Below are 16,421 nucleotides of genomic sequence, written 5' to 3'. Positions count from 1 at the left end.
CTTGTCCAGTGCTTTTCAAACTTGCCCGTTCCATTGACATCAAGTGACATGACTGCATGGGCCCTTTGGCCACACGTAGTTCAGTGGTAGAGTATTCGCCTGGCATGAGCAGCTAAAATAAGAAATAAACAAATACATAATAAGAATTAAAAAATCACATAGTAACAAATTTGCCCTGGGTTTAACTTCCAGAACAGGTAAAACACACACACACACACACACACACACACACACACACACACACACACACAGAGTAAAACACGTGCATAATTTTCTTTGTTTCTTTTAGTCTCTCTTCTTTCTTTCTTTTCTTTTCTTTCTTTCTTTCTTTCTTTCTTTCTTTCTTTCTTTCTTTCTTTCTTTCTCTTCCTTCCTTCTTTCTTTTCTTTCCTTCCTTCCTTCCTTTCCTTCCTTCCTTCCTTTTAAAAGACAGTGTTTCCTCTGGATGGCCTGAAACTCTCCCTATAGACCAGGCCTCAAACTCTACTGCCTCTGACTCCTAAATGCTGGGACTACAGGAGGCATGTGCCACTATGTCCTGCTGATTTTCTTTTTAATATATAGTCTTGCTATATAGCCCATATTGGCCTTAACTCATTATGTAGCCCAGGCTGGCTTCTAATCCATAGTAATCCTCCTGCCTCAATTTCTCAAGCATAGGGCTTATAATCAGATTTACACATGTACCACCATACCCATATTAATCTTATAAAAATCACAAACCCAGGGCCAAGTCTGTGCCTCCATGATGGCATTAGTCAGTCTCCTAGGTGCTGTGACAAAACACATTGCAGAGACAGCCTGTGGGCAGGAGAGTGCACGTGGCTTACAACTAGGACGGGGCCCAGCCCCACGGCAGAGGGTGGGCATGGCTGCAGAGTGTGGAGAGGCCGGCTGTGCCGTGTCTGCAGTCAGGAAGCAGAGCAACAGCTATGGATGCTCAGCTTACCTCTCCCAGGCATGCGCGTTACCACCCACAGTCTGTATGGGGCATCCCTAGGCTAAAGCTGTCCGCAGATACTCTCAGATACCCCCAGAAGTGTACCTTTGGGGAGATTCCAAACTCAGTGAGGGTTGACAAGGAAAATGAACCTTTAAATAGTGGAATATGTAATTGGCTAGAGAAAGTTCTAGACTTTGTCAATTTTCAGCACTATAAAACTAAAGTATCCTAGCATCAAATAGGAAAGGGAAAAGGAAAAGAAAAAAAGAAAAAAGCAGCAGTAGTAGCAGCTGAGTGGATGATGTCTTGAATTATCTTTTCAAATTTCAAAATCCAGGTAACATTCTGAAATATTTTTTCAAATCACAGAGGAAATAAACCTTATCTGACTTAAAGCCACGTGGGGTAGACACTCTCAGTGGTGCCCATGGCTGTTTTGCATTCCTCCACAGTAACAGGAATTTTGCTGAGCAAATAAAGACAGCATTCCTCAACCTCCCTGGCAGTGGGGCTGGCCAGTGTGATACAGGCAGGATGCTATCTGACTGTCTGTCATCCTCCCAGGGAGCATTGCTGTCTCCTCTTCTAGAGCTCCTTTCTTCCCTGACCTTCGGAGGAAAAGATAACTTCTTTTTTTTTTTTTTTTGGATTTGGTTTTTTTTTGAGACAGGGTTTCTCTGTATAGCCCTGGCTGTCCTGGAACTCACTCTGTAGACCAGGCTGGCCTCGAACTCAGAAATCCGCCTGCCTCTGCCTCCCAGAGTGCTGGGATTACAGGTGTGCGCCACTACTGCCTGGCGAAAAGATAACTTCTTAGACATGGTGCCACAGTATGGCTGAAAGGAACTGAAAACCCCAGGGTCTCCCTGAAACAAAGCTGCCACCTAGCCCTAGGATCTGACCTGAAACTTTACATCTATTATGTTTGTGCCATTTTATGTCACTTGCAGCCAAACTTATAATGTGTAGACTGAAACTATACACCCCGATCTAGAGTGTCAATATTTGACTTCCTCTACCAAACAGAACATAGTAAAGTGGCAAGATGTATGTGGCTGTGTATGTGACTACACTGCAGGATTAACATCTAGTTATTGTCACACAAGCAGGAGGACCCCAATTTGACACTTAGCAACATTATTGCCCTGGTGGTTCACACTTGTGATCCTAGTGCTGGAGAGGTGGGGACAGGAGGCTACCTGAGTCCCAGAGTTCCTAGTGAGAGACTGTCTAAAAAACCAAGGTGGACAGCATTTAAGCAATAACACTCCAGGCTCACCAGTGGTCTCCACAGGCACATGTACACTGGACACACATACATGCACCATCATACACACACACACACACACACACACACACCATATACATACACAAACATAAAACATATGTTTTGCTGAGAACTATTTTCCTTAGTGTTTTTTTTTTTTAAAGATTTATTCATTTTATGTATGTAAGCACAGTGTTGCTCTCTTCAGACACACCAGATGGGGGCATTGGATCCCATTGCAGATGGTTGTGAGCCACCATATGGTTGTTGGGAATTGAACTCAGGACCTCTGGAAGAGCAGTCAGAGCTCTTAACTGCTGAGCTATCTCTCTATTCCCCTTAGTGTTTTTTTTTTTTTTTTAAGTGTCATCTAATTCAAAGTTTTAAGAGTGTGTGAAGGTAGGTACCTAAGTAAGTATCTAAGCATATGCTTTTAGGAGTTGGCTCTTCCTGCCACCATGGGTGCTGAGGTCAAACCCAGGCCATCGGGTTTCCCCAGCAAATACTTTCACTCTCTGTCGGAAGACACTGACTACCATGGCCTGAGCAGTTTACTGCAGTGGCCATGTAACAAGGAGCTGAAGGACCTTCTGTCTGATGATCTATAAAGTACTAAATTCTGCTCACAATCACACATGCTCAGAGGAAGATATTTCCCAGTCAAGTATCACATAAGACTCAAGTCAGTCCCAGGTAACACACTGTGTGTGCTACAGAAGCTCAGAGGACACATCTAGACATATATGTTAAATCATATGTGGACTCCTAACCCATAGAGACTGTGATGTAATACCTGTTCATTGTTCACAATCAATTAGTTTATAGAAATTTGTTAAATAGTGATATATAACACAATGACCCAGAAAAAGTCGCCATGACCATCTGAATAGATAGGAAAAAAAATAAAATTCACTATAAATTCCTAATACAGCCCTTAATGAAATTGATACACACACACACACACATTTTTATCATACCTACTAAGCAAATATACATACATATACATAAATAAATCACATACAATTCAATTAAATGCCAGCATCATGCTTCATCATTAAATTCACAGATACAAATGGAAGAATGTGGTGTTGTTAGAACCACTATAGTAGGAAGAGGGAAGGCCTAACTTTGTTTGTATGCATTTAAGACTTTAGTAAGGGTTTGATTTTTGCTTATTTTGGTTTTGTCTGTTTCTATCAACAGTCAGAAGATATTTACAATAACATTCAGACACACCTATCTTTTGAAAAGTTATTATAACTATAATTTTGAAGTTTTAACTTCAAAAAACTTAAAGATTTTCTTTTTATGCCCTCCGAATAAAGTCTTGTTATATAGCCCCTTCAAAAAAATGTCAATAGCATAAAAAAGCAACAAAATTCCTCATTATACACATGCTAACACAGAGCCGACTGAACATCTGAGGTTAGCTACATAAACAAGATCCTGTCTCAAAAAGGAAAAGCAGGAAGGTTATCAGAGCAAAGCTGAGGAAGAGAGGACCTGAGGAGGACAGCAGTGGAGCCACTCAGGCCCGGGAGTCAAGTCACAGACACTGACTTTGGGCTTGCTCCTGTGTACAGAAAAGCTACTAACTATGCCAAAGTCAAGAGCTGCCTCCCAACATGAGAATCCTCTCCCCGTTAGGAGTTTAAGGCCGTGGGTCCCAGTTAACAGTGAGTCAGCACCCGTGTGAACGAGAACTGTGCAGCAGTGGCACTGAGAACGGGTGAAAAGCTCAGAACAAGGCAGGAGCTTGAGCCACCATGTTGACTTACATCCCTGAGTGCCTGAAGTGTTGAGTTGTGAGCTTTGTGTGAGATGGATTATTAATTAACTCTGGGCATGTGCCAGAAGATAATATCAATCTTTTCTAAAAGGAGGAAATTTCCTTGTTGGAGTCAAATGATTTTTTAAAAAACAATGAGTAGGCCATGCGTGGCGGCACAGGCCTATGCTCCAACACTAAGGAATGGCTGCACATTTGAGGCCACCTTGGGCTATATAGTGAGTTCAAGGGTTCAACGACAGCCTGAACTATAGATTCAGATGGTCTCAAAACACCAAAAGGACAAAAGCAGGCAAACAAACAAAAACTGAGAAGAAAGGAAGAAATAAACACAAGAGGGAAGACACCACAAGGACTCCAGCCACAGTGTAGGCACAGAAACTGTCCTCCACACAGGCAGCCTTTCATGTGCGCATAGTGCACATGAATCAGTGAAACACACACACACACACACACACACACACACACAAACTTCTAAAATTAGAATTATAGAATTATAAGCCCATAGCTAAATATTTAATGAACAGATTCCATAGTAAATTTGATACAGCAGAGGAAATTTAAATAAATCAAAAAATGATCTACAAAAAATATTATCTAGACTTTAGCAGGGATGTAACATAGAAAGAAACTAATCAACAGATTAGAACCCAGGACACTGAGTAAGAAGGCCCAGTGTACAGTTGGTTGGAGCCCCAGAAATAAGAGACAGCAGAAACTGTATTTGAGAGACTGCTAAGAATAGTCTAGAAAGATGAAAGAAACAAATTCAGACTGAGTAAGTTTAACAAATTTCAAGAAGAAAATAGGTCTTAGTCACAACTACACATATAATCATGCAAAATAATAGAAACTTCTGGAGGAACTCAAAATTAGATGGAGGGGGAGTTGTGACATTTTTAGACAAACAAAAATGAAGTTTGACACCTCACATAATATGTGCATCTAGATGCACAGTATGTACATAATAAATATGTGAACACATATCTACATAGATTCATATATGTATTGACTTATGATGGGCTTCCATTTCAACAATCCCCTTAAACTTAAAAATGTATGTTACCCTATTCTACTGAACAAATGGCTAAGTCAGAGTGTAAGCAACTATTGATTACCTGTGTCTGCCTTGTGACTGGGAAGTGGGCTTGCTGCTGTACCAATTCTGTTAGCTAGGGTAAGAAAGATTATACTTCGCAATACAAACCATGGTTTACATAAATACATATTGTTTCTGCACTATCACCAAGTCTTAACATAGTGGAAGGAAGGGGTTACATGAGAGATACTGTGTTCTTGGAGAACTGAATGCACATTCTTTTTATGCATATATATTCGGAACATTTACAAAAGAAGAATATTTACTGTATAAGTCAGCTTCACATTACTACAATGAAATACCTGAGGGTGTCAATTTATAAAGAGAAAAGGAATATTTTGATTCATAATTCTAGAGGTCTCAGCCCACAATCAGCCCATTGCTGTCAGTCCCTGGTGAGCACAACTCACTTGTACTGGAGCAAACCACTAAATTCATGAGCTGGGATGCAGGCAGAGACTACCTGTGTCCCACAGTCCACTTCCAGGGATTATCTCAGTGGTATTGCCTATTAGTGCCCCTTTCCTAGGGGTTATCTCCGAAGAGTGCTGTCCTGCAGTCCAAGCCTTTCTAATACACAGACCTTTAGGGGACATTGATCCAAACCACAACAGAAAACCAAGCCTATCAAAAATCTCCACTTCTTTCAAATGTCTAGTAATTAAGGGCATTTATCTGGCTACAGCCTCAATATTCATAACAAAAACAATGACTACAAACTTTCTCCTATATTTGGAAATTGAGAAATATAATTTCATATGAACCAAAGAAACCACAATTAAAATTTAAATCATTTCAATTGAACAATAATCAAAATGCTACATATTGAATTTTTAATTCAATTAAAGCAATAATTAGCAGGAAACTCCTAGAAGTAAAGAATACAGTCATCCAATACTAAAAAGAACTTCATGGATGTGATAAACACATAAAACACACGTAAGAAAAAAACCCTGTTAAGTGAAAGGAATCGTCCAGGAAGACAAAGACAATGAACGGCACTTAGGAAGAGACCCTCTCGTGTTTTCTAAGTCTAATGAGCAGGTTTTCAGCTACTGTGAAATGTGTCGCCTCAAATTTTGTCATGATGTCAGCACATAATCCATCTGACACGGGAAAAAGAGAAAAAAAAGAATACTTGAGAGATGTTAGAAACAGATGGCCTAATATCATCCGCAAATAGAGAATATGGGGGAGAGCCAATGAACCACATAGTACTGGTAATAAACCAGAAAATTTCCATAGCTCAAGTCTGTAGTTTAAAATAGCACACCAAGAGCCAAAGAGGACAAATTAAAATACATCATACTTGGACATATAATGATGAAATTTGCTGATAATTAGATAGGAATAAAAACATTCTAGAAAAAAATGGTAAAACTAACTGCCCCTAGAAGGCAACATTACAAAGCTAGCAATATGCTCATCATGGTGTCTGTAAGCCAGCACTCTGGAGGCCAGCCTTAGCTACAGAGGGAGTTTTAAATAGCCTGGCCTACATGAGACACTGTCTCAATAAAGCGGAGGGCTGGAAGATGGCTCAGCAGTGAAGAGCACTTGTCAGGTTCAGTTCCCAGCATCACAACTGTGTCACTCCACTTCTAGGGGATCCAATGCCCTCTCCTGACTGCAACAAGCACAAGGCATGCATGTGACACACACATATATGTGCAGGCAAAACGTGCATACAGACAAAATAAATTGATTTTAAAATAAAAATAAGGTATAGAACTCCTGAGGAAGCCACTGATAAAACCCCAGCCTCTGCAGGCATAAGAATGAGCACACACATGCACACAAGCACATATGTACCATGTGGTCATTTGAGTGAGAATGGCCCTTAGGTTCCTGTATCGACTCCTTGGTCCTCACACCTGCTGTAACTGTGCTTAGAAGATTATGAGGTGTGGCCTTCTTGGAAGAGGTATGCCACTAGGATGAACTCAGGGTTTCAGAAGCCCATGCCAGGCCCAGTCACTGTTTCTCCACTTTCAACTTGCAAATCAGGATGAAAGCTTTTAGTGACTGCTCTAGTGCCATGCCGGCCTGCCTACCTGCTATGATGGTCATGGACTCACCCTCTAAAACTGTGAGCAAGTCCCCAGTTGAATGCCTTTTTTTAATAAGTTGACTTGGTTACGGTGTCTCTTCATAGCAATAGAAAGGTAACTAAGACATACTACATGTACATATCCACACATACAAAATATAACTATATGCTGCATAATAAAAGACATATAGAAAACATAGTGTCAATGAAGACCCAAAGAAAAGAGATGGAAAAGATGCACCCAAGAAAATACAAGGTTAGTAGATGTATTAATATCAAACAAACTTTAAGACAAAAGTAACTACCATAGGAGCAAAGATACTTCTAAGGACACAAGTACAGACCTGAGGTCACTAGAACCATACATTCCTAGTATACATACACTTAATAACAGCTCAAAATACAGTCAAACGATGTGTAATTACAGGAAGAAATAGAAATAACCATAGTGTACTGGTTTGGGTTTTTCAGAATATAAAAAAAGGAATGTGGTTTTCAAAACAAGTATATTCCAGAGCTGTCCTGGGTGAAGAACTTCAGTAGGACTATTTCTTTTTGTATTCAAGACCATGTGAACAACTCCTTTTGACTAGAAGATTTCAGTTTTTTTCTGTTCTCTCATTCAGAAGTCTTAATTTTTTTTCTTCTGTAACTTTTGAGCTGACGCTGGAAGCTCACAGCCACTCAAGGGCGGCACGGTCCCTCAGGCAGCTGTCTGCTCCAGTGTCCTGTGCCTATGAGGATTTAAATTTTATTTGAATTTAGAATTTCTGTACTTTCTTTCAGAGCTATCACATAAAGGTTTGGTGTTACTCATTTCCCCTAAAGTTATACACGGATACTGTCCTACAATTTCCTGACTGCTGAATTGAGTGTGTATAGAAAAGTTTATTTAATCTAGCGTTTCCAGGTATTTTGGCTCTTGAAACATTTATTAGATATAGAAATCTCCCAGGTCCACTCTGCTTTGTTTTGTTACTGTTTTAAATTTTAATTACAAAAATAATACATACTCAATAGAAGAAAAATAAAATGAAACGAAATACAGAAAATGACAAGTTCCTGCTCTTGGCTACTCCCTTCTCCTCTGATTTTTAGTGGTTTTCATTTTTATTTTAGACCATTTATGCTTGAAGCGGTCGTATAGACTCATATTCTGTAAAGTGCTGTGGACTTGGGTATCCATTCTCACTCCCCAAAGCATTCACGTTTGTTGGAGAAGAAATGGAGGAATTGGTGAGTTCCAAAGCCGCCAGAGTATTAAAGAGTCAGTTTAGGTGTCTAGGCAACAAACGCTAATAAAACTGAAGATAAAGAATGTTGAGGGCTGGGGCTAAGCAAGGAAAGAAAATAAAAGGAGCATTCAGTAGTGAAAAGTCTGGGGAGGCAGGGGCACATCACAGAGGGCAAGTCCATTAGCAAATAGTGCCTCCCTCCCTCCCCAAGACTCAAGCAGACAGGGAGGCTTACAGTTCATTTTCTATTTGTCATTAACTGTCATCTGAAAAACACTAATCAGCTTTTGAATGCAGCTTAGGCAATATGGCTATTCAATTGCCTGAGCTAGTTTGGTTATTACACTAATCAATTTATTAGAAACATGATTTGAGCACCTCCCTTGTCACTGGAGGAGTATAGAGAATTAAGAACTTAAGGCAAGATGTCACATTGGTCCTACAGGTCACATTTAAACTTTTATTTAAATGCTGGCAACTCCCATGTCTGACCTCATCCCAATCTCTATCTTCCTGTTTTCTGGGCCTTCAGCCAGTGGGGTAACATACTCCTTTTCATGGCCTTATGTTTTAAAGGGTCAAGGTGTGGTGTCTGAATCATCCACTATTACATCATTAATAATAAAAGCAGCACTCTCCACGCAGCCCGCAGAGGTGGTTGTCCTCTGAGATGAGTGAATGGTTCAGTTCCTAGGACTCACTACCAGTCACTTGTTTCTTCATTTACTCTCCCTCACCATAATTACTTCCTGATCGTTCATTTAATGCCAGGCCCTGTATATATAATGAATGCACAGTAAAAATGTAAGGGTCCTAGCCTCCCAAGCACTACCCAGTAGGGATATAAATAAGTAATCAAACAAGTACACAACTGCACATTGAGACAAGCACTCTGAAGAAGCAAGAGGACTATAACACATTTTAAAAGGACTGAGGGGCCTGGTGGTGGTGGCGGCGCACGCCTTTAATCCCAGCACGTAGGAGCCAGAGGCAAGCAGGAGCAAGTAGATCTCTGCGAGTCTGAGGCCAGCCTATTCTACAGAGTTCCAAGACAGCCAGTGCTACAGAGAAACTGTGTCTTGGAAAAACAAACAAACAAACAAGCAAGCAAATAACAACAAAACCAACCAACCAAAAAAAGATCTGAGAGAGATTTTGGAAATTCCTCAATATGAAAGTAAGTTCAGTTACAGGGATAAGTATGATGATTAGCTGTGATTTAAATAAAACATCTAATTAGTTTTTACAAGAAAAGCTGAAAATGAATGTTTCCAAACAGCACTACAGTGTCTCTGCCGTGTCAGAAAGGACACAGGCTCTGTCAGCTCGCCGGCTCCTCCTTTCCCTTCTAGCCTCACTGGTACAAGGCAGCTGCGTGGTTCCAAAACAGAGGCACTCGGGGCAACAAGCAGAGGAGAGGAGTCCCGAGCTCTCTACTCACAGGAGCAAGACCCTAACAGAACGCTGTCCACCAATACCTCTCCATGTTGCACCAGTCAGAACTGGATCAAACGCCCATCTCTAAATCAGCCCACAGCCGTAGAGAATGGGATTACCATGCCTGGTTTAGATTATTCACGGCTCACTCCCCAGCTCAGGGGAGGGGCCTCACTCTGCACAAGATATGGAACTTAAAATGTCAAGGTTCTTTAAAACCAATGAAAACGGAGGAATAGTTTATCAAGGTTCTTTAAAGTCAATGAAAAAGAGAAACTGGTTGAGTAGAAAACAATAAAGGAGATAAAAATCCACAAGAACCATTCAGCACTAGAGAGGGAAGGGAGAGACTCAAACACCATTGAAGTTTCAACCTGGAATAACTACAATAACTGTGATAGGAATAACTGAAAAGAAAATGTGGGAAGAAAAATCGAATTTGTCAAAGAAACAATAATGAATTCAACTTTTTCCTCATAGAGTGGGAGATTCAAACAGTCTAGTGGAATCCAGCATGAGGAAATCTCAGGGCAAGTACTGGACTCTTGAGTGCAGACTTTTGAGTGACTCACTATATGAAACCATAGAAAAGAAAGTCATTGGGGGTAAGCAGAGAGGACACGGCTGGAAGAATCTCGGCCAGTAGCTACAATTGTAAGACTGTAGAGGATGGTGTTGCCGCAGAAGAAAAGGTGGGCTGGAGATGCTGCTCAGGAGCAGAGCACATGCTGGCCTGTGTGAAGTCCTGGGTTGGATCTCTAGCACAGAAAAAAAGGGAGGCAAAATAATCACAGACAGGAGTGTATAACGACATAACTGCCAAGAAGTACAGTTTCCAGGGAATATCACAGCTAATACTGTTGACTGCTATAGAGGCACTGATGATGGCAAAGTACTGTTGCTAATATTCATGGATGGAGAGACAGAAATCAGGTTGTAAATATAGTGGAGATGAGTGCGTTAACATAATGCAACCTTTTTTATTCTTTCAAGTTTGGAAATAAAGAGAAGGAAAATAAAGGTTGGTGAGTCATACTGGAGGCAGAACAGAGTCCGTGTACTCTGCATATCTTGGTGGACTAGAAGGTATGTGCCTCAGGGCACAGAGTGAGGGGCATGGAGGCTGATGGGAAAACACACAGAGGGCACAGGCCCAGCAGGGACAGGGCGAGCAACAGCAATCATTGGGAGCTAAGATGGAGACAAGAGAGGCAGGCTGGGCATCGTGGGGGCACAGCTGGGGACACTCCCAGCTCGGGAGGTGCAGGCAGGTGGAGCTCTGAGAGTCTGAAGCTAATCTAGTCTACAAAGTGAGTTCCAGGAAACACAGTGCTACACAGAGAAATCCTGCCAAAAACAGACAAACAGACAAACAAACAAGAACAGAGACAGACAGACAGAGTTGGCAGTGGCCAAACAGTAGAAGATATTGAAATACTGAAAAAAAAAAAAAAGAAAACAAAACCACCAGGAAGCAAGAAGAGAAGATGCAGCTTGTCAGAGAAATCCATTGAGGGATGTAAGCAAAGAAACCTGGGAATTAAAGGCTAAAGACAGAGATGGGTCATCATAATAAGGCACTGCCCAAATAGTTAAAAATTAATTGTAAATAGAGCTGGAATGCTGGATCAACGGTTAAGGGTACTGGGTGCTCTTCCAGACGACCCAGGTTTAGTTCCCAGCACCCACACGACAGCTCACACCCATTCATTACTCCAGTTCTGGGGCATTGGATGCCCTCTTCCGACCTCCTTGGGCCCCAGGCACACATGTAGCATACATACATACATACATGCAAGCAAAATAATCACATACATAAAGTAATCTAAAAAGTTTTAAAAGATTGATTGGTAAAACCTTAGGAGGAGCACAGGCAAGGACAGCACAGGCAACAGCGCACAGGGCGGACATGTGCAGGACAGCACAGGCAGAAGTTGCAGAAGCTGGTATGTCGATCATTACCAGATTTGTATTTTCATTGCTACTTTCTTTTAAAAGTCCCTTTCCTCTTCAGGTTATTTTTATTGGCCTCTTTGTGACCTAATTTCACCCAATGGTGGCACATATGAGGGTCTGTCTGCAGTCAGAACTACTGGGAGTCTTAGAAGAGTCCTTTTTGCACAGGGCAGACATATGCAGAGCTAAGGCACACATTTATTCACTGAAGAAATGTATAAAACCCCACATCTGCTGCGGACCTTTTGAGGTAGACGCCAGGGAAAGCAGTTATAGAACACACCTTCTCTGTGGCTGATGAGACATGTATATCCCTTTACGTACTAGATTAAGTTCCGTCACATCATACACACTGTGAACAGTTCAAATAAAAGCACGACACTTAAGTGCATAAAATTCATACACATGTAAGTATAAATACAGGTCATTAAAGACAGGTACAAAACAACAAAGGTGCGTGAGAAGGGAATGCAAGAACAGCAAAACCAGTGCTCACTGGAGCATGCACGCCATAGCTCTGGATAGTTTAACTCTTGTCAGTTCAATGTAAAGACTTTGTACAGGAAGGAGAGGAAAGAAAAACAGCTGGCCAGTTTGCAGAGAAGCAGAAAAGCTGTTGTGGCTTCTGAAATTTACAAGGCTTTCTAAAACTTCTTTCTATGGAAGCAAAAAGGACTCTTCTAAGACTCCCAGTAGTTCTGACTGTAGACAGACCCTTATATGTGCCACCATTGGATGGAATCAGGTGACAAAGAGGCCAATAAAAATAACCTGAAGAGGAAAGGGACTTTTAAAAGAAAGTAGCAATGAAAATACAAATCTGGTAATGATCACCATACCAACTTGTGCATATGTTACACAGAACTTCACCTACCTTACTCTACTCAGGCAATAAACAGCAGAAAATGAGTATGTGTGACCCTCAATTGTGTGGTTATCGTGTTTAAGTAAAGGAATAAATTACATTTCAGTAGCCATGCCAATTATATTTCTGTCATTCTTTTTCTTATCTTGGAATAATTGGTGTTTAACACTGGGGAAGAGATCCCTTCATCCTCAGAAATGTGTGTGGAAGGACTTATTAAGCAATTAACCCAGGTAGACAAATAAAGACTCTCATGAAGCAGCAACATTAGCAGCAAGAGACACGGTGTAACATAAACAGGATGACAGAGTTTGTACTGTAGAAAGAAATAATGCAAGAACTTCCGTATAGGGAAAACTGGTAGTAACAAAGGAGCTATTACAACAAAGTAATGATGATGTTGACGTGGAGTCCTTATGATGAGGTGACAATGGTGCTGATGCCACATTATTATGGGCAAGTGCTCATTATATGTTTTTATTTCTATTCACCTTCATGAAATGCACTGGGCACCTATTATTGTTCCTAGTTCAAAAGATTGCCCACAAGCCCAAGACTCCAGGATGCTATTTCTTGAATGCCCTTTGGCAAAGAGCTAGCTTATCTAATCACTGTGACTACACATCTGATGCTTGAAGCAGTTAGGGAGGTGCAGAGCTGATACTTAGGACATCAAAAGAAAGTAATGCATATCAGACAACAGCACTGAAGCCAGCCTCTCTGCACAGAAATAGTCTGTGTCAAGCTTCTCTTTGAATAAAACATTGACATTTTCCTGGTGTTGGGAAGCCTGCTGCTGGCTTCCAAAAGCTCTGGCGCCATACCATGCTGTCGCTGTAACAGCCCTTCAGTGAGCTATCAAAAACCCAGCTAGAACATTTGACTACAGTAGTGTGCTTGCCATCAAAACACTAAGTTGAAATATTTTATATTTATCTCTATTAAATTTAGTGATGCTGTATGAATGCTAACATGGTCTTATACTAACATAGTCCAGTCATGGAGAGGTCATCATAATACCACGCACTGACACAGTATCTAGGTTTTGGTTGCTAAGAATGTCTAAATGCATGCTTCTCAAGTCAGAGTCCCCTTTAACAAGGAAGTGGTATGAAGATGCTACTGTTTCTCCAAAATCTATTTCCAGAAGCAATGGCAAGAGATATGCAGGATATCACATTCATACTGGAAGTAGTTTGGAATAAAATGAAGATTTCAAAAATGAGTCTAGATGAAGGGTTAGAGTTTGAGTTAGTTCCCTTCCAGCTTGAGAAGCAACAGTGAACCTGAGTAAGTTCTCAAGTCTCTACAACCTTATGAGGGGAGACCCTGGACTGAAGCCATAGCTGTGTCCAGCAGCTGGGCAGGAGGAACTGGGCTTTCTGACAAAGTCTGGCTTTGGAAAATGAAGCCAAGGGACACAGAGTTGCCCTAGAGGCCGGGGCCTGGTCTGTCCACAGCACCAGCATGGGACAGTGAGTGAAGGTAGGCGTGAAAAGGGAGCAGGGCTTGCTTGCTTGCAGCCTCCTCCTTAGGGCAACTATCCTTCATTTTGCTATGAAAAGAAAAGGATCAGATTAAAGTTCTAATTAAATAAACATAAGAATGAATAAACAAACAAAGTCTTGTCAAACAAACTCTAGTTTAGACTAGCCTTTCTCCAACCACAGCACAAACTATCTAGGCAAGGCAACACTAATTGTCACAACCCTGGAAGCAAAAATCAAAGTAACTGTTTCTATTTTAGAAATACAGATGAGATGGTCTTAGGAGCAGATACTTTTAAATGGACATAGTGACAGTATAAAGAAATCCTGACCTTTTCAAATGAGTAAAATTACTTGATACCTACATATTTCTCCACATCTATTCTTTCAAGAAGCTGTCTATTGTTCATCTTGCGTGGTAAGTTTTCCAGTATAAAACAGACTAAATGAAATGCTAAAGACTCCACACAGAGAATGCATCTCACTGCATGACTGATTTCAGCAACCAGGGGAAGCCTCATCCCCCTCACAGGCCCTTTCTGGTCAGATTCATCACTTGGTCATCAGATGTGGCTTCACTCCTGTAGCTTATTCCCATTTCTCACTACTTACCACATGTGGCTGGTACATTTATTAATTTTACTAAAATAGAAAATATGACCTAAGGTCTACTATTTATGTATACATATATATGATGAAGAGAATAGAAATCACAGAACAGGAACACATGGCTGAAACCATCTATTTGGAATAGAAACTGACTCAGCTTTAGCTTCACCACGGCCATGTTGACGAGTGACTAGAAGGGCAAGTATAGTCGTTCCTTAAGCCAATTAAGGCAAAAGATTCCAGCCAGTGGCAATCCGCCCATGCTGCTCACCTGGAAAAGGCAGCTCCCAGCACAAAAGCAGCATACTCCTTCACCAGGGGTTCTGTGCTGTTGAGCCCATTAATCACCACTTGAAGGCCACCAAAGGACAGCAGGTCTTGTGCGTTATCCATCTGCAACAAAGGCATTGCTTAGTACAGGACAGCCTTTGAGGGGGGAGAGTGGGGGAGCACTCTTCTGATAGCTGTTCTTTAATGACTAGCAAAAATAAATGTAAAAGACAAGAGCAGCAGTGGCCTTCTGAGTAACTAGAAAGGTGTATTAAAACTGCCCAAGTTTTAAAGGAATCTTACATTTGAGAACTTCTCATTCATGTAACACCATTTATCAGCACCTGCGTGGGAACCCGCAGAAACGGCACCTAGCTCTTGCTCATGCCAAACATGTCTCCAAAAATTCTAATGCAGCAATGAGTCACAAAGCTTACTCCAAACATGCAAGCTGTTAACACAAAGAATCTGGCACCACAGCACCACTAAACAGTGCCGCACATCCTGCAAATGTCCAAACACAATGGAAGCAGTGAGCAGTGGAGGAAAAAACCTGACTTTTAATTAGAAACCAGGGACTAGAGAAGGATCCCTGCTCATGGGGCTCCTGTAGTGTGGTGTGGCGTGGTGTGTGTGTGTGTGTGTGTGTGTGTGTGTGTGTGTGTGTGTGTAGAAGAAGGGGGTGTTGGGGTGGGGTGTGCTACGAGAGTACTAGAAGAGAAGTAACAATATTATCCTATATTTGGTAACGTTGACTGAACCTGAAGACATTTATTTTAAAATCTGTACAAAAGTCAGTTTCCCAAAGGCTTTGGCCTAGGACTATTTTACTAACCATGGCTACATGCTAGCAGTGCTGAATATTTTTATCATTATATAACCGATAAGCTGAGTGACTTAAAACAATGAGCGCAAGTGACTGTAAAAAGTTCTCATTACAATAAAATCAACACTAAATAATCACACTGATGTCTTATCATATATCCAAGTTTGAGATTACTAGTTAAGTCACTAACCCCTGTATTTGCATATATACATGGAAAGTCAGAGTCTTACTATCACTGCCTCCAAAGGTTTCCCCTCTGATGCACTGTACGGCATTTCAGGAGACCTCAGAAGCAAGGGCCCAGCAGTGATGTAATTGGTGCCGACCTTCTCCTACAACTTAGAGCTGGTTCCCATCCGACTGTGCCCTCACTCCTATCTCCTAACTAGACAAGGCAAGGACAGAGCACAGGGTCTGACCCTTCCGGGCTCCTGGGTGGCCTGGCCTATGTTAGCACTTGGATGATCACTGTCATATACTCTGATAGGACGTCTACAAAAGCAGGTTTTCCCAGCCACAGTTCCAGTGACTTTAGAAGAGAGAGAGAGAGTTAGGTGTTCAATGATTAACTCTTGAATTGAGGAATAA

General features: G+C 41.3%; 1 protein-coding gene and 1 non-coding gene across 4 annotated transcripts in view; one reads left to right on the top strand and one right to left on the bottom strand.

Annotated features, from left to right (window-relative positions):
- The window catches only part of Sil1 (SIL1 nucleotide exchange factor), a 225,555-nt gene that overhangs the window by 38,030 nt on the left and 171,104 nt on the right, over nucleotides 1-16,421 (bottom strand). For all 3 annotated transcript variants that reach the window (XM_052155281.1, XM_052155282.1, XM_052155283.1), the window contains one exon: nucleotides 15,009-15,130. In XM_052155281.1, the coding sequence (XP_052011241.1) occupies nucleotides 15,009-15,130 (122 nt within the window). The remainder of the gene's footprint in view (nucleotides 1-15,008; nucleotides 15,131-16,421) is intronic.
- LOC127664282 (small nucleolar RNA U13) lies at nucleotides 6,111-6,210 on the top strand. Its single transcript, XR_007973138.1, has one exon. It is a non-coding gene; the product is annotated as a small nucleolar RNA U13 (small nucleolar RNA).

This window comes from Apodemus sylvaticus, chromosome 13, assembly GCF_947179515.1.
Source record: "Apodemus sylvaticus chromosome 13, mApoSyl1.1, whole genome shotgun sequence".
Lineage (NCBI taxonomy): Eukaryota > Metazoa > Chordata > Mammalia > Rodentia > Muridae > Apodemus > Apodemus sylvaticus.
This window is presented reverse-complemented; position numbering and strand designations above follow the sequence as displayed.